This window comes from Octodon degus, unplaced genomic scaffold, assembly GCF_000260255.1.
Source record: "Octodon degus isolate 3935 unplaced genomic scaffold, OctDeg1.0 scaffold00017, whole genome shotgun sequence".
Taxonomy (NCBI): Eukaryota; Metazoa; Chordata; class Mammalia; order Rodentia; family Octodontidae; genus Octodon; species Octodon degus.
This window is the reverse complement of record NW_004524593.1, coordinates 17,767,546-17,781,236: the sequence shown is the minus strand read 5'-3', so window position 1 is coordinate 17,781,236 and position 13,691 is coordinate 17,767,546. Positions and strand designations below refer to the sequence as shown.

At 44.6% G+C, this 13,691-nt stretch overlaps 1 protein-coding gene across 1 annotated transcript in view; it reads left to right on the top strand.

The window, feature by feature from the left end:
* Nucleotides 1-13,691, top strand: part of Ush2a (usherin) — a 732,353-nt gene that overhangs the window by 242,896 nt on the left and 475,766 nt on the right. Inside the window, exon 21 of the mRNA XM_004626936.2 lies at nucleotides 2,867-3,097. Coding sequence (XP_004626993.1) covers nucleotides 2,867-3,097 — 231 coding nt within the window. The remainder of the gene's footprint in view (nucleotides 1-2,866; nucleotides 3,098-13,691) is intronic.

Here is a 13,691-nt window from a genome sequence, read left to right as displayed (position 1 = left end):
ATCACGGCCTTAGCCTGGATCCTTGGTAGACGGGCTTAGTGAGGGTGAATCACGGCCTTAGCCTGGATCCTTGGTAGACGGGCTTAGTGAGGGTGGCATTCCTTTCTTCATTCTCGCCTTCCAGACCTGGTCAACACACCTAAGGGAGAGAATCTTGGTTCACAAACTCAACTGTTCTCGTACTTTTATGAAAAAAAAAAGTGAAATAAAAAGTTAATTATGAGGCTGGGGAGATGTCTTGGTGCTCTCAGGGCCTGCCTGCCAAGCACAGAAATGGGGCACGGTGGCGCATGCCCGTAATCCCAGCACTGGGGAGGCTGAGACAGGAGGATCAATACAAGTCCGAGCTGCATAGCAAGAGCCTGTATCAAATCAATAAAGATTTAAAAAAAAATTTTAAAGTTAACTATAATTTTCAGTAACCATCATTAACCACCATTACCCATTATTTTTAATTCGCCATTATTGTTACCCTGATCATACAAAAGACCTTAATTTCCTCTATCCATGGAATTTGCTAAGTTCTCCAAGGAATTCCCGTTGTCGCAGGATCCCGAAGCTTGCCAGTTCCCTTGTCCTCTAGGCTGCAGCACACCTGTTGTTCCAGGTGTGAGGCCACTGCTGGTGGCCTGCTCACTGCAGGGCCCACAGTGTCCCTGGCTACCTCAGGGCTGAAAAGTTGCCCAGAATCTTCTGTACCTGTACGACAGTTTGTAAACTGCTAAACTACGAATTCTCTGGGTCACAGGGTGGTTTTGACAGATTTTGTTTTTTCCATCTGAATCAGTTCTAAGCCTGAAAAACTTCATGCAACTGCATGAAAAACTGGCTTTTTGACCAAAGAAGATATAGAGATGGCAAATAAGCGAATGAGAATAACTGTCACAGTGTGCATAATGGAGAAAGCACATACAGAAACAAGGTGCCGCTGCACAGCTCCAAGAGTTGCCGGGAGAGAGAGCCCTGGCCATGCCGCGTGCAGGGGAAGATTTGGAACAGCGGGAAGCCTCACTCACTGCTGATGGGAAAGCAAAGCGAACGACCACACTGGAGGACTCCAGGCCTGGGCAGGGTACGGCCCTGTGATGGGGAGCTGGGAGAGCTGTGGTGGCCTCAGGGTCTTTGTTCATGTACAGTGAAAAGGGGGTAGGCACGTGGCAGAGTTGAAAGTGCAAGGCCTCAGTGTTTTGCTGAGAATACTGAAAGTGGAGCATTCTCAGGGCTACGTGTGCTGTGGTCAACAGGAAGGATGCCAAGGGGCCAGGAACTGGCTGGCGGTCTACTCAGCTCGAGGTCGACTTACTCATGTGATCTGCCTGCGGCATTTCATGCTCCTGGGACTGGCTTTGCTCTGCTCCCCAGCTCAGCTGCTCCCCGCAGAGGGCAGAGAGCAGTTTCTCATGCAACTTCTAATGCTTTTCCTGCATGACCCCACCATGATAGAGAATTTCCCCCAAGGAAGTTGAAAAATTCGATCCACATGAAAAATTGCATGTAAAGAAACTATACAACTGCTTTATTAATTGTCAAAACTTGGACTCAACCAAGGCATTCTTCAGTGGGTGAATGGGTAAATATGGGACATACGAACAACGGAGTACAATTTTACTTTGCGGGGGATCAAACTCAGGGCTTTGCACTTGCCAGGCAGGTGCTTATGCCACTGAGCTATCTCCCAGCTACTGGGACATTATTTAGTGCTAAAGTGAAGCAGGCTCTGAAGCTATGAAGGAGTCTTCATGTATATCACCAAGTGTAAAAAGCCAACTTGGAAAGGGTCTTGCTTTTTGATGCCAACTACATGATGTCCCAGAAAAAACACAAAAGTATGAGGACAGTAGAAATGTGTCTCCCAGGAGTTAGAGAAGGGGAGGAGCGACAAGCCCATAAGGCTTGGGGGCAGCGAAACTATGGCTTGGGGTATGATAATGTGGACCCGTGTCTCTGTACATCTGACCAAACCTGCAGAGTGCACAACCATGGCCGTGAGCAGCAGGGCTCACCACAGACTGTGGGCGGAAGGGATCTCTGTGTGGCTCAGCCATCAAAACCAGCTGCTGGTGAGGGACAGTCACAGTGGGGAAGACCTCGGATGTGTTGGGGCACGTGGCATGCGATCAAGCCTGTACCTTCCTTTCAATTTTCCTGTGAACCTAAATCTGCTCCAAAGAAATTAAAGCTCTAAAACTGACCTTTGGATTGTACTTTAAAGACAATACAAAAGACGTCAGGCCATTATTCACAATTGTCCATTGATTGGCACGTGTCAGTGATAGTTCAGCCCAGCTAGTGCTTCTCAGATCTCACACTCCCTCTTCTTCCCCCAGGCAGCCCACTTCAGTCACTTCTGTTCCATGCTCAGCCCTGTGGAGGGCTGTGCAAGCCATTGCCATGTTTAGGAGGTGGGCTTCTCACTCTGCAGTCAGCGTTGACCATTGCCTGCAGGCTTTGCTGGGGATTCCGCAGCTCTGAGTGTGGCAGTTTCTCCTCAGCTGAGGGGCCGAGAAGGCAGCTAGTGAGCCACCAGTGGCTGCCGGGACAGGAGCATAGGCCCCCGTGTGCCTTGGTGAAGAGATTTCGGGGGGAGCACCAACAGTGGGGACTATGACATACACTGCCAGTTACTCAGCAAGAAACACCGATAAATTATTTCAAAGAAAACATTTCATTGTGAGAGTCCTGCAGTAAGTAGTTGTTAGGTATTTACATTTTGTTTGAGATAAACTATAAGGTTTCAGTTCTTAGAATCATAGAAATCCTCATAACCTCCCAAGATCTGATTTCGATTGTGTTGTGTTGTGCACGAGTGGCTAAGTGACTGTGTGTGCAGAGTCCTGGAATGTCACCAGTGCTTTCTCATATTTAGCACCCACCCACCTGAGGCCTCCTCTGGCTAAAGGAATCAACAGCACTGCCATCCATCTGACGTGGGTTCCGCCTGAAGAAGTCAACGGGCCCTCACCTCTGTACCAACTGGAAAGGAGGGAGTTGCCTCTCTCAGCTCCGATGGCCACTGTGACAAGAGGAACTCGTTTCACAGGAAATGGGTATTATAAATTTCCCAGCACCACTCACCCAGTTGGTACGGACTTCACTGGTAAGTGTGTTTTGATGCTGTTTCATTTAAGAGGCGCTAAGCTGCAAGGTGTTCTGTGATTTTGATGTTCCTTTAAATGTTTTATTACCAGATGTCTATTTATAAAAATACAAATTCATTCCTTTTATAACTATAGCCTGATTGCATCAACATGTCTGTCTTTTTAGTATTCTGGCGGGGGGGAGTGGGGTGAGTAAAGGCAAAAGGCGTGGTAAGGCAGGCGCGTTGGATCAAAGTGCAGACAGCCCTGAGACACTGCGTGGTAGAGCAGGCTTCCCAGAATAGCAGTCACCAGGGCCATGGTCACATGAGTCTAAGCTGTGTCTAGAGCTTTCTCTGCTTCTCAGTGCATGAGGCCTTGAAAACTAAGAATTACAGCAATACCACGCGACCTTATGCGATTACCCATTCCTACGGCTGTCTGATGCTTTGATTCCATTTTTTCCTTTTTTTAGTGCAACAGCTACCAATACCCCATATTTCATAGATAGCATTATAGGGCAAGCTAATTTCAAGACAAACAAACTTTGCTGAGCCAGGACAATGCAATGAAGGCTCCATGTTTTGCCTCAAGCATAAAATTTAAAGGCACTAAAAATCTCAAGGTCAGTGTAAGTAAGAGTTTAATATAATATTTAAAGAAACAGAAGTCCATGCAAAAAAAAAAATCCTATCACAATTATAACTAAGAGGAAATTTGCCCGTGGAAGTGGGTGACCCTGCCTCCTTGGCTGACCCTGCTGGCTGTCCTGCGATTGTGATAGCTCTGTGCGTCCTGTGGGCTCTGTGAGGTACGACTGTTAACCACACTGTTTCAGAAAGACTCTACGTCACTGTCACTCTTCCTGGTACAAGGTCCATCATCCTGTTTAAAAACAACCAGGATAAGGAGACATGCACGCTTAGACTGCAGAAGACAGAGGCTGGCTTTTCCTCGGTGGAGGACCTGTCAGAGAATTCCCCAGGCCTTTCTTCTATAGTATGAGGGGTAAGGAAGTAAAGGAAAAGCCTGACTCAGGAAAACTTTGAGTCATAGGCAAAGGAAAGTGAAAAGATACACGTTATAAGCTCAAAAATACGCATTTAATCCCAGAGAAAGTAATTTTGGAGCAAATATCTCTTGAAAATATTGCATAAGTGAGAATTATGAAATGGAATTTGAGCTCTAAAACACAGTTTAAATATCGCTGTTTTATTTTTACCTAAATTAGCAAGTACCTTACTCTCTCAGGAGGTTGGCTGCTGATGTATATTTGTAATGAATCAATTATATGCTAGCTGAGATCTGTGGAGATAAATGCATGCTTGCCTGTTTCCCTAGTGTGTCAAAACCATCACTGTTACAAAATGATCCATTGAATTCCCTTAAATTCTCCATTTCCTTTCATAATATTAAAGGTAAGAAAAACGAATGCAAAGATAACTGCAATTTTGTTTTTCTCCAATGGACGTAGAAGCTACCCGCCTGGTCCAGCACTGGCTCTATGTACTTTCTTCCAGGACATGGCATTTGTTTCTGCCCACCAGGCCAGGCTGCCGGGAGGAAGTGGGCTTGAGCTTTGCTGGCTGGCGGACAGGCCTTTGCTGGGCTCACCTGCTGTTGCCATGGGAAAGACAGAGAGGCCCGTCCACCACTAATAAATTGACTCCTGCTTGCCATCTCGCTGGCCAGCCTTGCGCACCAAGGTGCAAGGGCTGGGGCAGGTGTAATGTCTGGGAAGTTTTCCAAATTTCTGTTTAAAAAAGTGAAGCCATAACAGCGGCCTCTGAAGCCGGCTCCTTCTGTCTGGAACAAAGCTTCCAGCTGCAGGGGAAACGTGCTCAGAGCCATGTCACTGGGAGGATGAGGCAGGGAGGTGCAGTTTGCACCAAAGGACTCTGAGGGCTTCGTTGGTGCTTCCTGGAAGATCAGCCCTGTGTGTCCGGGTGCATTCTGATTGGATCCCTCTTGATTGGTTCTGGGCCATATTTTTAAGCTTCTTTTAACTTTCAAACAACTAGGTCTGCATCAGGGTACAGACAAGTCTTTTGGTTTACTAGACAGAGTAGGTAAAGTGACTGTCTCAAGACAGCATGAGTTCACTAAATTTACTTCACTCATGAGCTTGGACAGGTTTTTGAAACGAACTTAACTCTTTTCTGCAAAGATGCATTTTTCCCCCTCGAGAACCAAATATCTAGCTAGCCTCCAATGTCTTTCTTTGGGCACACACTCATTCCACTCCTCAGATATGCCCAGTGGATGTTTTCACCATCAGAGCTGGGAGGCAAAGCCGCTCTGGTTGCGGGGCGATGGGGGAGGCTCGTCCACATGCCCCAGCTACTGAACTTCAGGGCTCAATCAGGAGATAGGACCTCCTCAGTCAGCTCCTGAGCTCTGCCACTGAAAGGGAGGGAGACTTGTGACAGTTCTTTGTAAGTTACTGAATGATAGTATGAAAGCTAAAGCTATGGACAGCAGGGGAAACGACTGTTACCCAAATATCACGTACCAGGGACTGCTAAGCTCTGTGTGCTCGGTGTCACTTTCATTTAGAGGTAATAGGCGGTAAGCAGCGTTAGCACTATTTATTTATTTTGCATATTATTTCTTATTTGTATCACTAAAGACATTCGGGGCTGGGGTTGTTTTCTCATAGCAATTAATTCCAGAACATTCCTAGGAGCTAGATTACGTGTGTGAAGCTGTAGCTTTGACTCACCTTTCCTGTATATTCTGAGAAATGGTACTGTGAAATTTAATAAGCAAATCCTAGAAATTTCCAGTGTGATGAATTGTATATGGAAAATTAATAATTTTAAGAATAAATATCCAGTTCTTTATTTTGAAGGATTAATTTCACATCTCATGAGTTAACTAAAATGATTCCTGAAATAAAAATGGAAATACCAGTTAACACATGAAGACAAATATATGGTAATGTGTATTTTTATATATGAAAAGTAACTCAGATTTTACACATGGGTGATAGGATTTGTAAATGCATTCATAACACATTCCATGCTCATGAGCAAGGTGTTGAAAGTCTAGCATAAAATATCTCGTTATTGCAATATATGAATCTCTTATGTAACCTCCTCTACTTTTCACATCTTCTCCAAATATTTTTACTTTGTACAATATAAGAACAACCCAAGCATGCAAATGTATGTCTAAAGGTTGCTATTAAAATTAGTATCGTGGATGGATTCTGTAAATTTCTACTTCGAGCAGTGTGTAAATGAATCAGATAAAACTTTCTGTCTGCGCCTTTTTTTTCTGATGCAAGTGTTCTTTCAACCATCTCTCTGCAGGTTGGCTCTATCACCGTATCAGTCATTTATGTCATAATGTAGATGTAAGTCATGTATGCACGGACTGTCCTAGCTCTGCGCCGCGTGTGAGGAGCTGGGGAGCCCCATAGCCCACGGGATGAGCTTCCCACCCTGCATGCTCCGCTGACAACTTCATACCCAGGAAACTTGGGCTGTCAGCTGTTGCCCATTTAACTCATAGTTTTATGCTCCTGCTGTGGGGTAAGCAGTATCTCTTCTTCCAAAGTGGCAACAGCAAACAGAGCCGCACTGGCTGGGCAGGGGGGAGAAGGGGGATAGAGGGAGAGGGGGAGTGGGGGGAGAGGGAGAGAGAGGGAGGGAGAGAGAGAAGGGATTAGTTCACATCGCATGAGTTAACTAAGAGAGAGAGACAGCAAGAGAGAGACAGAGACAGAGAGAGACAGAGAGACTGAGACAGAGAGACGACCGAGACAGAGACAGAGACAGCGACAGCGACAGAGCAAGGACGTGCATGTTCTTTTTTTCAGCAGTACAGCGTGAATCCATTTGATTTATAGTTTGGCTCTTCCCATACAGTGCTGTGTCCAAATGGAATCTGGTAAACAGCAACTGAAGTCCCGCTCCAATTGGCATTCCAAAGGTGTCCCTTTCTCTCCTTGTTGCTTTTCTTTTTTTCTTTTTCTTTTTCTTGTCCTATTAGCAAAAGCGGGCCCATGATCGTTGGAGGGAGGCTGCGTATTGTAGTGCTCGGGTGCCAATCACAGCAGCCTTTTGAGCTCCCTCCGCCGGTGACCCTGCCGGGAAAGCAGGGGCTGCCGTGGGGAGGTCTTTGCAGCAGTCGCGGGGGAACTGCACGCACATGCGCACCTGCATGCAATTCCCTTTTATTTGTCTTCACGAGAGATGTGATTACTGGAGTTGAGTGTCGCACAGATGAGAACTCCGTGCAGCTTCTCCATAATAAAACTGTTCAAGGACACCAAGAGATTGTCATTCATTTTTGTCTTGTAAGGTTCACCTTCCCCAAAACACCTAAGCTGCAAAATGCTTTAGGAAACAACACATGATTAATTATCAAGGCAGGAAAAGAGAAATGCAATCCCCATAAAATCAATATTCTTTAAAAGCGCCTATTTTATTGCTGTGACTTTATAGTATATTCTTGCTTTATTATTATTTTTGTTATTTTTAGTGAATTGGGGCACTTAAGCACTTCATTACAGGAAAGCTGATTATAAGCAGTTATAGAGACGGTGCAAGCAGGGCGAACTTCTACAGATAGACTAATTAGTAAAAGCATATTAATTCTGACCTTCAATACCCTTGCTGTCCTGGTATTTGTTTTCCTCAGAATGAGATCAAGTAATTCTCCCAGGAAGTGGCTTTTTTTAAAAAAAGGAAAAGAACGAAACAACTCAGAAAACCCCCAAGTCTTTCCAAGTTAGATTTACGTCACAAATTTGGTTAACATTTGATAGTAGTTGGGGGCGTAATTATTGGAAAGAGACATGCGCATCGACGGTGCGGCCTCCAAGTTTAGAGACCAGGTGGCAATGACACAGAGAAAACAAAGGCGAGAGTGAGAACGTGGCAGGTCGGTGGCTGAGGGTGTGGACTGTCAGAGGTGGAGGCCTTGAGAATGCTTGGTTGGCCTCATCTGTGTAGACGCAGAGTGACAGTCCGTGTAGACGCAGAGTGACAGTCCGTGTAGACGCAGAGTGACAGGGCTGCAAATGCACTTTTTGTTAGAGTGATGGAATCAGACTAACACACGGTGACCGGGGACAACGCCAGGACTACCTACTAATTGTCTCCTGTTTACTCCACTCAGGAGAGAGGAGGTACGTGCTTAGGAGATGCTTTAGGAGGGACGGGTGGGATTAATAGATGGGCGAGGACCATTTCCTCACCCAATTCATCATCAAACCCAATTTATGAATGCATGTGTTTTAAACCTTGCCTTTCAGAGATTCCTTTGAAGTGTATTTCTATAATGTTGCCTTTTGTCTGAACTATTAATTATAGGTATTCAGTAAGCCAAGCTGTCGCAGATGCTGCCAATACTGCGGAGTAATATTTTCACTGAAACAAACCATTTTGGTAGCTGTCAACATTCCTAATCAACTTAAACATTTGTTTTCCATCTCTTGTTTTATTGAACAAAGATGTATATTGCCTATTGTACAAATGGCGCATGTCCCCGCCTGCACTTGTGTCACATTGGTAATCAAACGTGGTCCCCCACATCCTTGGATTTTCTGTGCTTCCTCAGATTTGTCTGCCTGAAGTTTCTCATCTCTTTTCCCTTCATCTGTTGGGCATCAAAATCTTCTCAAAGACTTCGCTGCTATTAAAAATGCCATCTCTGGAGGCTATTCTACATCCATAACACTGAGGCTACTTTTAGTTAGCATTCCCTCCAACTTCAGTGGGTACGAGGAGGGTCTCAGAGCAGAAAAGGAATCATGATTCCTGCTAATGGAAGCAGTATGGGGAAGGAGATCTGCATCTCTGAAGGTATTTGGTTTCAGTTTTACAAAGTAGAATATCTTGTATATATTTTCTCCCAAAATTAACTTAATTTATCTAAAGAAGCCCAGCAGGGCCGGCCAGATGTCTCAGCAGACTAAAGTGCCTGCTTAGGTCGAGCACGTGGCCAGGGTTTGATCCCTGATGTGTCATGCCAGCTCCGCCCCTGGGGCGTGCTGAGACATTGATTGAGACTGGGCGTGGTGGCGCACGCCTGTAATCCCAGTACTTGGGAGGCTGAAAACAGGAGGATCACTACAAGTCCGCTCTATGTAAGTGAGACCCTAGAGACCTTGTACTAAATACAAAAATGAATAAATAAATAATTAAAATGAAAATAAAAAATAAAGAAGTCCAGCAGATGCATCAGTTGAAGTCAACAGAACACCCATAGACGAGCACAGTTTAGTCCACTGTGGCCCTCAGACCGACCTGCAGTTCCAGGCTCCTGCCACACCCAGGTGCAGGCCTGCATCTCAGCCCCTCTGGCAACTGTCCCCTCTTCTCTGTGGTGTTCTCTGAGCTGACCTCTTTCCCAGCCCCTTATTTCCAGTCGCTTCCCAGGAAGTGCTTTGCATGAGCTCTTCTTACCTGCCTCCCTTCCAGTTCCACCCTTCCACCCACTCGCCTCCTGGGTTACAGTTGAGTGCTGTGACGGCCAGTGCTCCCACGCAGCTGCTGCAGTGTGTGACACCCCTCAAGTGCCCCGATCTCTGGCCGTAGGGGTGCCCATGGCCGTCACACGCTGCCCAGCTTGCAAGTCCCTTCACCCTCCCAGTTGCTACTCATAAGCAAAGTACTCACGTAGTTGCTCGTGTAATGCTCCTCTAAGCAAGCCCTGCACCCCCCACGCCCAGTCTCAGTTGGGGAGCTCTGCTGTGTTCTACGATAGACACCAGGAATTTCTTTATTTTAGCTTGTATGCACTTTGCTGCAATTGCTTGTTCACTTATCTGTGTCCCAAGTAGGCTGAAATTATGACTGCCTTCCTGAGAATTATAATATTTATTTATTTATTTATTTATTTATTTATTTATTTATTTATTTATTTATTTATTAATTTTTTGGCGGAACCGGGGATTGAACTCAGGCCCTTGAGCTTGCCAGGGAAGTGCTTATTCCACTGAGCCATCTCTCCGGCCCCAATTATAACATTTATTACACCTCCCCCTACCTAAGCTACATACCAGATGTCCAATAAGTGTGTGTTAAGTAAACAATTCAGGACCAGGGAGATAGTTCAGTAGAATAAGTGTTTGCCTGGCAAGTGCAAAGGCCTGAGTTCAATCCCCAGTTCTGAAAAAAAAAAGAATTCGCTAGATATGTAATAGACAAGAAAAGTTCATAAGAAAGATTAATTCATAACCTAAGGCTCAGAGATTTATCTACCAAGGAGATTTACTATGTTGGAGTATAGTATGTATTTTTGACAGCTACCGTTTTAGAAGTATTGACTACCTAGAATGTGGTAGTTCAGTTTGTTTGGTCTCTGTTGGCCTTATATGAAGAGGGTATGTTTCAAGCTGTGTAGTACCACAGACAAAAAGAGATTCTTACTCATGATCCTTAGTTGATGAAGTTGCTTCTGTTCTGATTGATACGGCAAGAGTGTGACATCAGGAGTTGTTTTCTGCTCCACCAAAGCCAGCACACTGGATTTCTGGAAACCAGGCTGCACATCTCGTAGGTACCATGGCTCCTTAGGCTTACTAAATTTCGAGGCTAAGGAATATTTTGATACTTTTACCTATAAGTAGCGTTAGGGCTTATTGCAATAGGTTTGAGATGACAGTCATAATAAGCATATGCAGAACAATAAAAAGCACTTCTAATCTTGAAAGTGCTTTATAAACTACAGTGATCAACGCTATGGACGGATCAGCAGCATCATACTGATTGGATTCTATTTCCAGGGTGGTAGATGTGTTGATGTCGACAGGCTAGCTCAGAAAGCAGCGAGGCCAATCGTAAGGGTGCAGGTTCTGAAGTTAGAGTCCCTGAGTTGAAAATCTGCTTCCCCACTTTGGCAGTGTGCGACTGTGCACAGCACCTCCCTGCCGCAGTCCTCCAGCCTGAAGCTCAGGGTCTTCAACTGTGACGTGGATTATTGTGTTTCCAGTAGGGGAGTCACTCTAAAGGACCGAGCAACTGTACCTCAGTGATCATTACTATCTCTGCATGTTTTTTTCTTGGCGGAACCAGGCATTGAACTCAGGCCCTTGCGCTTGCCAGGGAAGCGCTTATTCCACGAGCCATCTCCCCAGCCCCCATCCCTGCATTTGTGCAGAGCATTCTGTCACTCAGGGTCAGTTATGAGCTGCTCCATTCATTCATACATTTGGTGACCTAAGCCCTATAAATTTTGATTACACTCTCTTATGGCCTTTCCCTACTATGAAGCCCTGGTCATTCATCCCATTTCACACAGACTTTGAACTCCTGACCATTTATTTTTTCTCTAAGGGCTTACATCTTTATGCTTCATTTCTGTCCTTCTGTTGGCTATATTTAAATTTTAATAAGTGCTTATGAGCCTATTTTGGTTTTTGCTTTTCTTCACAGTCTTCTTGAATATAGTAAATCTCTCCCAGTATGTCTAATTTCTCGCCTCCCAGTCATTCTTTAGTCTACTGTCATGTGAATATTTTTTCTCCTACTCTTTAATTTTGCTTTCCTCAAGATTAAGAATATTTTTTATTTATTTAATGGATATGGGATCTCACTACACAGTTTATACTCATAGTGATCCTCCTATCTCAACCTCCCCAGCTGAGATTACAGGCATGCTACACTACACATGGTTCTGGGGCCAGCACGCATGTGATTCTGGGAATCGAACTGGAGTCTTTGCACTTGCCAGGCAGGTGCTTAAACCACGGAGCTATATCCCCAGCCCAAGATTAAGAATAATTTTTGAGACACTCAGCTTCTAAAATGCTTTATCCTATGTGCCCCCACCAAAAAAACAGTACCTTTAAAAGTAGAACGAACATGTTTTACTTGATTTCTTCCTGTATTTTCTGCAAACTGTGTTCCAAGCCTTTAGCTTTGTTTTTCTACTTCCACTTTTAACTGGAGGAGTTCAACCACTCACTCAAAGCATGGATAGTTGCTTCCCAATTTTTCCTCCTTAGTCATTGTCTCAGGTACTCTTCTCTCCTTGCTGGGACAAATACCTGACACCAAAATTGAAGGAAGGAAAGGTTTATTTAGCTCACAGTTAACGGAGGGTTCAGTCCATACTTGGCTGGCTCCAAGGCAGAGCGGCACACGGCAGAGACTATCAAGTTCGTGGTAGCGGAACAACAACAGTGGTGACAGAAAAAGTCTGTCTCTCTCTCTTATATTACATTCAGGCTATCTGCCCCAGGCCGGGGGAAGTACACGCACCCATAATCCCAGCAGTACTAAGGCCTATAATCCCAGTCTTGGATCAGCCATAATCCCAGTGGATCATGAGTTAATCTCAAACTCTAGCAGTCCCCACCCCATAACTTCATGAGGCTTTGGACAGACAACTAGACACAAACCGTAACAGCCATTTACCATGAATAATGATGTGAAAAGAATATTAAGTGAAACAAGAGTGGTCCCTAAACTTAGAGACCGTGGAGAACACAAGAGCTTGTTTAGCTGCATCTCTAATGTGCAAGTTCTGTGCACTAGGAGTAAGGTACCATTTTAGCATCGCAGATGGAGGTGACGGATTTGCGGTAGCTACCTCTTCACAAAGTCTAAGGCCAAGCTTCAGAAGAGTCAAGCAATCATGTGGTAACTTTACTGCCAAAAAAAACCCCTATTCCTTAACAGACTTATAATCCAGAACCTTTACCAAAATGTTTAATTGCAGTTATTAACTTATATTAATTGCACAAATTAATGGGATTCACCGTAACGTTACTATGTGCTGTGCGCTGGTCAGGCCCATCGGCCTTGTCGACCCTCACCCAACCACTGGACTCTCCCTGGTCCCTAGTAATTTCTTTTACCTGCAAATTGTCTTTTGTTTTGTCTTCTTTCTTCTCTACTAATTTTTATCTAGGAGAGAGAAGTTGGGCTCGCTGTCTTTCTGTGTCTGGCTTATTTTGTTTTATATGGTGTTTTCCAGTTCCATCTATCTTCCTGCAAATGAGCTCATTTCATTCATATTTATGCTTAAACAATATTCTACCTTATGCAAGTGCATAGAATACATATCATATTTATCCCATTTGTCTGCGTAATGGGCCCCGAGGCTGAGTCTGTATTTTGAGTAGTACTACAATAATCATGGGCAAGCAGGTAACATTTTGTAGGATGCTTTCATTTCCATTAGAAACACCAGAAATGGGAAAGCTGGCTCGTGTGGCATTTCTCTATCTCTGCCTGTTTCAGCAACAGTCCTGCTGCTTTCTGTAACAGCTCTCCTAGCTTCTGTCCCCACCAACAGTGGACAAGGGTCCTTTCTCTTCACTTCTCACCAGATCTGTTATAGTTTTTTTGATTCATCTTGTTTCAATTTTGACAATGGCCATGCTATCTGATGCCACATAGTATCTCTTTAGCATGTCATTTCATACCTTGAAGTGTCTCCTGCAATTCCCTGGACAGACCCCCAGGCCAGCCACATGGGCTTTTGCTGACCTCCACCGTGACCCAGGATGTGAGTGACAGGATGGGACAAGGGGTGGGAACAAAAAATATAGAAAGGAGTAATGCTGAAGTTCTTCAAGTTTGATGAAAATTATTAGCCATGATAAACCTTTGAACAAACCTCAGGGTGAAGGAAATTGAATTATTGGGAAAAAAA